This window comes from Loxodonta africana, chromosome 11, assembly GCF_030014295.1.
Source record: "Loxodonta africana isolate mLoxAfr1 chromosome 11, mLoxAfr1.hap2, whole genome shotgun sequence".
Classification (NCBI taxonomy): domain Eukaryota; kingdom Metazoa; phylum Chordata; class Mammalia; order Proboscidea; family Elephantidae; genus Loxodonta; species Loxodonta africana.
In genome coordinates, this window is record NC_087352.1 from 6,216,708 (window position 1) to 6,226,271 (window position 9,564).

Genomic DNA, 9,564 nt, shown 5'->3' on the forward strand with positions numbered 1-9,564 from the left:
CGAGTCTAGGTTTCTGGAAGCCTCTTAAAGTCACCTACACATGGGTGGATGTGGTTTGACTCTGACACTGGGTTGTCAAATGCTGTTGTTGTTAGCTGCTGTTGACTCGGCCCCTGACTCATGGCGATCCCATGCACAACAGAAAGAAATGCTGCCCGGTCCTGTGCCATGCCCATGCTCCAATGTTCTCCCATATTCCCTGGAAGTGTTTCTCTCCCCCACCCACTTCATTAAGAGTTCAGATTCCTGTCTTCCTATCCAATTCTGAACCGGATACAGTGGTCTTACCTGGTGGGGGCACACAGTATGTGTTGGCATCCAAGTGTTCATGAGTGGGCGAGAGTGTAGTGAAGGCTAGCCAGCTGCCCACCAGAGCAATGGAAAAATCCCTTGATAGAGGTGTTCAGATTGTGTAATAATATGCTAAGCTGTTGTTGTTTTACTTGAGAAAGTGGTGCCTTTTTAGAATTTGCCTCAAGGACTCAGGCTATGCCAAGCCATCACTGCACAGATCTGGGTTCAAGTACTTGCATTCTGTGAGACCTAGATAGAGGGTTATTAAACTTTCTGAACCTCAGTTGTGTCACCTGTAAAGTGGGCATGGACACTGTTCCCTATAGGGTAGATTTGTGAGCTTTACGTGATGTGAGCATGTAAGGCTTTTTAGCACAGAGCTGACACAGAGTACTTGCTTAATAAATAATAGTGGTTATTATTATTTTTATCCACAATATAGCTCTAAGGTTTTCCTCCCTCCCATCCCACCTCTGAAGGATCTGTCTCTTGCAAGTGTACACACAGAGCTCATCTTGTTTCTTCTTGTCTTCTTAACCACCGTCCCCCTTCCTTTTCCTTCAGTCCCCCTTTAGCCTCACCCACCCACTACCCTTGCCCGCTAACCCCTCCCTCTCCCTACTTGTCCCTCACACTAGCCCGGCCCCGTCTTAGTGCCCACTCAGCGGGGCAAGAAGCTCATGGTGTAGGTTCGTGGGATAGTGGCAAAGCCCACGTGTTTGGGAGACACATCGATGTCCTTGGGCGACTGCGGGGACTTGAAGCAGAAGTTCTGCAAGATGGTGGTAAGGAAGACAAAGAGCTCCATTCTGGCCAGACCTTCCCCGAAACAGTACCGCTTTCCTGGAGAGGTGAGGTGGGAGGCCCGGAGGTGAGGCGACAGCACTGCTGCTGCGTCACCCTACTACAGAGTCCCAGCAACATTCTCCCAGGGAGGAAGGGCTGGATATTGTAGCCTGAGAGACTTTCAGGGCAGACTGTAATCCTCTCAGAGCCTCAGTTTCCCCTGTAGATGAGATGGGGGTGATCTCTGCCAGCCTCTAGCAATGGGAACTTTAGATGCTGCTTTCTCCCAAATATGGCTGCTATACCGTCATATCCTTCTTAGGAATCTGGAGTCTTTGTTGTATGACCTTAGACAAATTTCTGACTCACTGTGGGCCTTGATTTCCCCCATTTCTGAAACGGTATGATCATCCCTTCCTTTTTGCCTGAGTGCAGGTGCTTGGTATTAAGGGAGGTTGCAGCTGGGTGGCTCGAGGGTAGCTTCGAAGAGGGACTTCTGGGCTGGAGAAAGATGCTGGGCTATACCTCAGAGGAACCGACTGGGATGAGGGAGGCCCCTGGTGGTATGTGGGGTGGTCTGGTAGCAGCCCGTGGTCTCTTACCAATGGAGAAGGGCACAAAGGCGTCGTTCTTCTTAAATTGCCCTTTCTCATCCAGGAAGTGCCGGGGGTTGAAATCTTGGGGGTTGGAGAAGAACTTGGTGTCTCTCAGCACAGAGCCCAGCATAGGGAACACTTCTGTGCCCTGGTGGGGAGGAGAAAAGGGGATTTGTTAAGGGCAAGTGGGGGGTGGGCATGCTGAAAGCACATGGGAGTCAGGAGATTTAGGGGGCCAAAAGTGAAGAGAAATGGGGGCATGGAAGTTAGGATCCTCCAAAGAACTCTGCAGGCTTTGAATTTTTTGTCCCCTGAGACAAGAAGTTTGGGGGACATGGGATCTGTGTCTCCTGTGGCAGGAATTTTGGTGGTTATGCGGTGTCATGTTCCCCAAGACAGAAACTTTGGGGAACATGGGGTTCGTGTCTCCTAAGACAGGAGGCTTGGGGACATGGAGTCTGTGTCTTCTGAGGCAAGAGGTTTGAGGGACATGTGTTCATGTCTCCCAAGGCAGGAAGTTTGAGGGAGATATAGGGATTAGGGATTAGAGTTCCAGAATGGGAAGGCTGAAAGTGGTTGGGAAAGTCTTTGACTGAGGGAGTGGACATGGGCTGGAAATTTTCTAAGGGTACAGGGGTCACAGGTTTGGAAGGTTGGGCAGAGCAGCACCTTGGGGATGAAGAAGTTCCGAAACTTGGTGTCCTTGGTGACCCTGCGGGCCACCCCCATGGGGATCATGTCTGCAAATCTCTGGATCTCATGGATCACAGCCTCGGTGTAGGGCATCTTGGCCCGGTCCTCAAACTTGGGCTGACGGTTCTTGCCAATCACCTGGTCAATCTCCTCGTGCAACTTGGCTGGGGGAGGAGGGAGGATGCATTTAGGCACCTGAAGGTCTCAGGACAGACAGGATAGTTGAAATATTTAAAACTGGTGTGATATGGATGCCGTTCTTATTGTTACTTGCTGTTCGATTGATTCCAGCTCATGGCGACCCTGTTCGTGCAGAGTAGAACTTTCGCATAGGATTTTCAAGGCTGTGACCTTTTGGAAGCAGATCGCCAGGCCTGTCTTCCAAGGTGCCTCTCGGTGGGTTCTAACCACCAACCTCTCAGCTATTAGTCAAATGGTTAACTGTTTTTGCCATCCAGCCTACCTTTGACATGGATGTAGACCATCCACGTGGCTGGAGCAGGGCCCTGGGAGCTGTTTGTGCCAGAATCATAGAGAAGGTGCAAGGGATCTGGGATGGACTGGAGTAGCGGGCAATTGGTACTCATTGTGCTCAGCACAGGAGCTAGCAGTTCAGACATTTTCAATGTTTTAAACTTAGCTGGTGCCTATCAGCTGAATATCACCCCTGTCTCTGGGTAGCAGGAGCCCTGGAGGTGAAGTGGTTAACAGCTTGGGAACTAACCAAAAGGTCAGCTGTTGGAACCCACCAGCTGTTCCTTGGAAACCCTATGGGGCAGTCCTACCCTCTCCTATAGGGTCTCTATAAGTTGGAATCGAATCGATGGCAGCAGGTTTTTTGGTTTTCTGGGTATCAGGGGGTGTCTGAGGGTCCAGGGATCTGAGAGAGATGAGGGCATTGTAGTGGGTTCAGAGAATTTTTGAGTCCGAGGTAAAGCTCCCTCTAGCCTCACCCTGCACATCTGGGTGCTTCATGAGCAGCAGGAAGCCGTAACGCAGGGTTGTGCTGACGGTCTCTGTGCCCGCAAAGAAGAGGTTTAGCGTGGTCAGCACCAGGTTCTTCATGTAGAACTCTGTGTTGGGGTTCTTCTTCTCCTGTGGGGAGAGGAGGTTTCAGGCTGAGCCCACTCCACACTCCTCAAGGGCCTTTTGGGGATTTTCCCTACGGACCTACCTCACTTAGATCTCTAAGGTCTCATTTCTTCAGACCATAAGTGGGAAGAGGGACGTGGATCTACCATGCTTTCTCTGGTCTCCAAGCTCTGCTGGCTCCGCCCCGAGTATTCTTTTCACACTGTTTCCCTGGCTCACTATCTGCCTTTAATTATCACTTTTTATGATAGAAACATTTAGAAAGAGAAGGCTAGAGAGGGACACTGCATAAGAGAGAGGGACAGAGATGGCAAGATAGGCCGAGTCAGAGAGCATCAGAGATAAAGTCCAATTTTCAGAGACACAGAGTTTTAGCAACAGCATCTTCTTCCTTTCACTAAAAAACTTGAAGCTTATTGTGGGAGGCTCTCCTCCTTTAATCCTTTTATCCTGAACTTCAGACTCCTTAAAGTCCATCTCCTTTCTCAGAGTTGGGAGACTGGCAACCAGATGGGGATGAAGACCTTCCAATATCACATAGTAAAGCCAGGTCACCAGTCCACAGAGATGTGTCTGCTAACCAGGGTACAGAAGGTAAGAGAGCATGGTGACTGAAAATGCCAACCTTAGAATCGGGAGCCTAGGATTTGAGCTACACTCCGCCACTTCCTGGCTGTGTGACTTCGGACAACTCACTATGCAACCTGGGTCTCAGTTTCTTCATTTGCAAAATTGGGGTCCCAACAGAACATCCTTCAAGGAGCTGTTGTGTTAAATAGGCAAATCCTATAAAACACTTAAAATAGCAACTGGCATTTGGTAGGGCAATAAACCCCTCCTCCCCCGCCAGAAGGAAACCCTGGCAGTGTAGTGGTTAAGTGCTACAGCTCCTAACCAAAAGGTCAGCAGTTTGAATCTACCAGATGCTCCTTGGAAACTCTATGTGGTAGTTCTACTCTGTCCTGTAGGGCCGCTATGAGTTGGAATTAACTCAACAGCAACGGATTTGGTTTTCTTTTTTTTTGGCTCCCCCCCACCCAAAAAAAAAAATCCAGTTGCCACTCAGTCAGTTCCAACTGATTTCGACCTCACGCGTTTCAGAGTATAACTGCCCCCCAGAAGGGTTTTCATGGCTGTGACCTTTGGAAGCAGATCACTAGGTCTTTCTTCTAAAGAGCTTCTGGGTGTATTTGAACCACCAGCCTTTCAGTTGGTAGCCCAGTGCTTAACCACTTGTGCCACCCAGACAACCTGGTTGTGCAATAGTACTACACTATTCCTTTTCCTCATTTATTGACTATCCCATTACTTGACGTTTCTCATTTATGACAACAGTAAAAAATCTAGAATCCAACTATTTTGCACATTAATGATGGGTGTCTACCAGTAATGCATGCTGAGGTATGAGGCAAGAGTAATGCTGACTTTGATGGTTAAGGTTATGTGTCACCTTGGCTGGACCATGATTCTCAGTGGTTTGGCAGTCATGTAATGATGTGATTTGGCAGTTAGGTAATGATGTAATTTGAATGTTATGTAATGATGTAGTCATCCTCCATTTTGTGATCTGATGTGGTCATCCTCCATTTTGGCATAATGCTGATTTTGCATAATGACTCGGTCTTTGGAACCTAATCATGTTAGTAAGTGAGGAGAGGGTGTATTATGATTCACAGGCACAGGTCCCGCCATGGGTAAGAGTTCAGTCAATAGAGCAGTGGTGATTAATTATAATCAAGATTATGGGGATTATTGTGATGAGGGGCTAGTCTCAATGGGTCTCTGTGCTGCTCCCCAGATTGATTTCCCTCTGCCTGGCTTTGGAAACCAACCCTCCCCCGCATCATTTGCACTGGCTGCTTGAATGCACCTCCCGCATGCGGATGAGGAAGGAGTCAATGAAGTCCCGTGGGGAGTTGGGGTCCAGTGTGCGCTGGTTCTGCTCCACCTTCTTGGTTATGAAGTCCTCCAGCCCCTGCAGCTCCTTAAAGGCCTGTTGCTGTGGCCCTGGTAGGTATTTCATTACCGAGTAGAACATGTCATAGAGCTGGAGATGGGGAGAGGAGAAAAGAAAGGCAGCAGTCAGTGGGCAGGATCCAATGGGAGAGGAACTTTTTCTCAGGGAAAGGAAGGTACTGGGTCCAAGACACTTGTCCAGGTATTTAGGTGAGGCTGGATGGAAGTGTATGTCTAAGTTTACAGGTGAGTTATGTGTGAGGGTACCTGCCCAAGAGTTTAGGTGAGATGGATAAGGGCACACATCCAGGTTTCATATATTCAAGGGAGGTTGGTTTGGTAAGTATCTGTCCAGGTGTTTAGGCACTCAGGTGGGCTAGGTTGGAGACACTTGTCCAGATATTTAGATATTTAGAGGATTTGGATTGGGGGCTTCTGTACAGGTGTTTATGTGTAAAGTGGGACTGGTTTCAGGGGTACCTATTCAAGTGTTCAGATATTTAAGTGGGCTGCATAGGGTGCACCTCTGTAGTTGTTCAAGTGGGCTGGATTGGGACACATTTATTTGGGTGCTTGAGGAGAAATCTGTACAGGTGTGTAGGGGTCTTATTGGGGTACCTGTCCAGGTGTTCAGGTATTTAAGTAGACTGGGTGGAAGGCACTGTCTAGATACTCTGGTGGGGGACACCTGCATAAGTGTCAGAGGATTTGGGTAGGCTGAATTTTGCAGCACCAGGGATTCAGGTGTTTAGGTATTTGGGAGGTGAGCTGAGTAGACAGCACCTGCTAGATATTAAGGTAAGTTGAACTGGGAACACCTAGGGAGAGAGCTGTGCTGAGGGCATTTATGTTGAGATATCCAGGTGTCCTTGGAGCCTGGGTATTGGGGACTTCTCCTGAGTTCTGGCACAACTGTTCAGTTTTCCAGGAGTGGGGCTGGTTTTGAGTAGGGGCTATCTTGAGGAGGAGTACCTGCCTCTGTGTGGGGGAGCAGCTGGCAGGTTGTGCTAGAGGCATGGTAGTGCCTGGCAGAGACGGTTACCTGTCCGGTAGCGGTAGCTGTGAACTGGAAGCTTCCCAGCATCATACGCAGCAGTGAAAGGAACTCTTTATCTTCATAGTCAAACCGGTCTCCGAAGACAATGGAGCTGATGACATTGGAGACTGTTCGGCTCAGGAAGTAGGTGGGATCAATGAAGGTGCCTGGGGAGGGGAGGAGTGGAGGAAGGAGGAAGAGGGGGTTGGGGAGTCAACTCTGGGATCTGATGCCAGTCTGAGAATTCCAGAAGGTCACTGAAGTGATCAGGCCCCAGAGCTGGGAGTCTGGACTCCTTTCCCCAACCTGTTCCCTGCTTGGGCCAGAGCGCACGGGTCCTTCCCGCTGGGTTTTTCCCTTCTCCATCCCGAGCACTAACGGGTCTCCATGTACCGCGCGTGCCCCGGAAGGTCTCGATGAGGAAGCCGGCCTCCTCCTGGATACGCTCCTCAATGCCACGCTTTCCCACGCCGAAGTCCCGCAGCGTGGTGATGGAGAAGCGCCGGAGCTGCTTGGCTCGCTCCCCGTTGCTGAACGCCACTCCTGGAGGGGGGTGTACAGGGGTGTCTAGGTCAGAGACGGACAGGGACAGGGCACAGACCAGCCCAGACGACTTCTGAGAGTTGGGGAGAAAGGGGCAGACACAGAGCCAGAGAAAGGACACGGAGCCACAAACTAGAAAGAGAGAGAGAAACTCAGAGTCAGAGACAGAGAGATGCAGAAAGAGAGAGACCGAGTTGGAAGAAGAGAAACAGAAGAGAGAGACAGAAAGGCCAGACAGATAACACAGAAACAGAAATATACAGAGATTCCTGCCTGAAGAGAGAGCGGCAGAAAGAGGAAGAGGAGAAATGAAATAGTGGAGAGCTGAGAGGTTGAAATAAAATTGTGAAGAATTCTATAACTGAGCTGGAAAAGAGAAAAAATTAGGGAGAGAGAAACAGAGGCACAGGGTCTGGCAATTGTTACCAGGAGACAGACACAGGGGTTTTGAAGCAGAAAGTCCCCAATCCAAATCCTCTAAATACCTAAATATGTGGACAAGTGTCTCGAACCTAGCCTACCTGAGTGCCTAAACACCTGGACAGGTATCAATCAACCCAACCTCACTTGAATAGATGAAGACCTTGATGTACGCCCCAATCGATCTCCCCTAAATTCGTGGACAGATACCCTCACACTTAACCCACCTGAAAACTTAGATATATACTTCCATCCAGCCCCACCTAAGATCTTAGTGTAAGATCCTAAGACAGAGGAAGGAGAGAGAAAGAGGCAGGGAAACACTAGAGAATACAGAAGCAGAGAAAGACAAAGGTATAGGGTCGCTATGAGTTGGAATCCACTCAATAGCTATGGGTTATACAGAGGTCCGGGGCTCCCAAACAGAAATACCAAGAGATTCTACTAAAAGATGGAGAGATACACAGAAAGAAGAGACATCTTTTGAGAGAGAAACAGGGAGATAAAGACAGAGAGAGGCAGGGAGAAATGGAACCACAGAAACTGTAAAACAGGTTAGAGACAGACCAGGGAGAGGCCACAGGGAGCAGGGATGGGGAGCCAAAAGACCTGAGGGAGGGGCCTTCCACACTCTGGAATGGGCAGGTTAGTTAAGGGGAGAAGCTGGGGAAACTGAGGCCGTTGGGTCTGCCTGACCACATCCCTACCGGGGTCTCCTCACCGTAGCCTTTGAAGAGCCAGTCGAAGGTGGCCTGCTCGCCTCGCCCACTGAATTCCTCAGCCTGGTCCACCAGAGCCTCCTTCACAGCGTCGTATCCGCACAGTACCACAACCCGCCGGGACCCCAAGTGGACCGTGAACACCAAGCCATAGCGCTCACTGAGCTGGTGGAGGTGGGTGAGAGTGGTTAGAGGTAGGAGCCCCTGCTTCTGACCTGGCCCTGTACCCAGACCCTGGAAACTGGGGTCCATTTTCCCCAGGTTCTAACAGTCAAGTGGCTGAACATCCCAACATCTGGTTTTTCCGGGCTAGGCCCCTGATATGGAACCTTCAAAACTCCCCTGTCCTAGGACTCTGGTCCAGTTTGGTCAGTCCCCTACCACAAAGTCTTCCCCATTTCTGACCCCATTACACCCATCACCCTGCTTCATGACACCTTCATGAGGGAGTTGTACATCTGCTGTGTGTTCAGCTGCAGGTAGTTCCCGATGAAAGGCAAGGGAGTGGGCCCAGGGGGAAGCTTCCCCCAGAGCTTCCTTTGTCGCCAGACAGACATCAAGACCATTACAGACAGGCAGGCCAGCAAAGCCACCAGAAGCATCCCTGAGGCCAGCATGGTGGCAGTGAGAGTGATGATCGAATATGGATGGCTTGGGGTGACTTGCCTTTATACTACTTGGGGAGAGGGGTGGACTTTGGTCCTGATTATGTAATTATCTCATTTCCCCTCCCACTTACACCTCCCACCCTGCATCTCGCCTAGCTTGGGACACAGCCAGCAAGGGAGGAGGCGAAACTCAGGGCAGATTAACAGGGAGTGGGACCCAAGACTGAATTTGTAATACCAGGGCCTTTAAATTTTGGGGGAGAGGAAATAAACTCCAGAACTGAATGTTTTGGTGTATCTGCACAGGGGAGCCCCTCAGCTTTGCATTTGGAGTCTCAGGATGGATTTAGGAGTCTCAAAAGAGAAGACTCCAAGGATATGGATTCAAGGGTATTGGAGTGAGACAGGATGTGTGGCTGTGGATTTTTTTTTTTGTAATAAGAGATGTAGATTTAAGGGTCTCTGGAGGGGAGATTCCAGGGACATGGATTTGAGGGTCTTGGAATGAGGAAGGACTGATGGTTGTGGATGTGGAGTTCCTGAGAGCCCAGCAGTGTCCTGGAGTCAGCCTTGGACCCCAGGTGTTGACCTCCTTTTTCTTGGATTCAGTGTTGTCTCTTGATGCCCAGAATCCTCAATGAAGCCTCAAAGTGAGAACAGAGTGGGTGCCATAGAACCTCCACTGTCCACCTCTGGTTGGGAAAGAAGTGGGGGAAGGTAGAGTGACAGAGTCACGTTTCACTGGAACTTGCCAGAGAATTGGAGAAGAGTAACTCATGGTCTCTGGCAGAGGGACTGGCCAAGTCTTGGGAAATTACAAC

General features: G+C 49.8%; 1 protein-coding gene across 1 annotated transcript; it reads right to left on the reverse strand.

Annotated features, from left to right (window-relative positions):
• Window positions 1-289: 289 nt before the first annotated feature.
• Window positions 290-9,010, reverse strand: LOC100666783 (cytochrome P450 2A13). Its single transcript, XM_003420788.4, has 9 exons — window positions 8,573-9,010; window positions 8,138-8,300; window positions 6,847-6,996; window positions 6,460-6,620; window positions 5,332-5,508; window positions 3,323-3,464; window positions 2,346-2,533; window positions 1,683-1,824; window positions 290-1,137 (listed from the first exon to the last, which is right to left on the reverse strand). Exons 1-9 carry the CDS (start codon window positions 8,750-8,752, stop codon window positions 956-958), a joined length of 1,485 nt encoding a protein of 494 aa, XP_003420836.1. The 5' UTR covers window positions 8,753-9,010; the 3' UTR covers window positions 290-955.
• Window positions 9,011-9,564: the final 554 nt, after the last annotated feature.

Coding starts and splice junctions, on each gene's coding strand:
- LOC100666783 (XM_003420788.4), bottom strand. CDS start 8,752: ATGCTGGCCTCAGGGATGCTTCTGGTGGCTTTGCTGGCCTGCCTGTCT. Junction 8,301..8,572: donor TGTACAACTCCCTCATGAAG/GTGTCATGAAGC, acceptor CACCTCCACCAG/CTCAGTGAGCGCTATGGCTT. Junction 5,509..6,459: donor CAGCTACCGCTACCGGACAG/GTAACCGTCTCT, acceptor CCCCATCTCCAG/CTCTATGACATGTTCTACTC.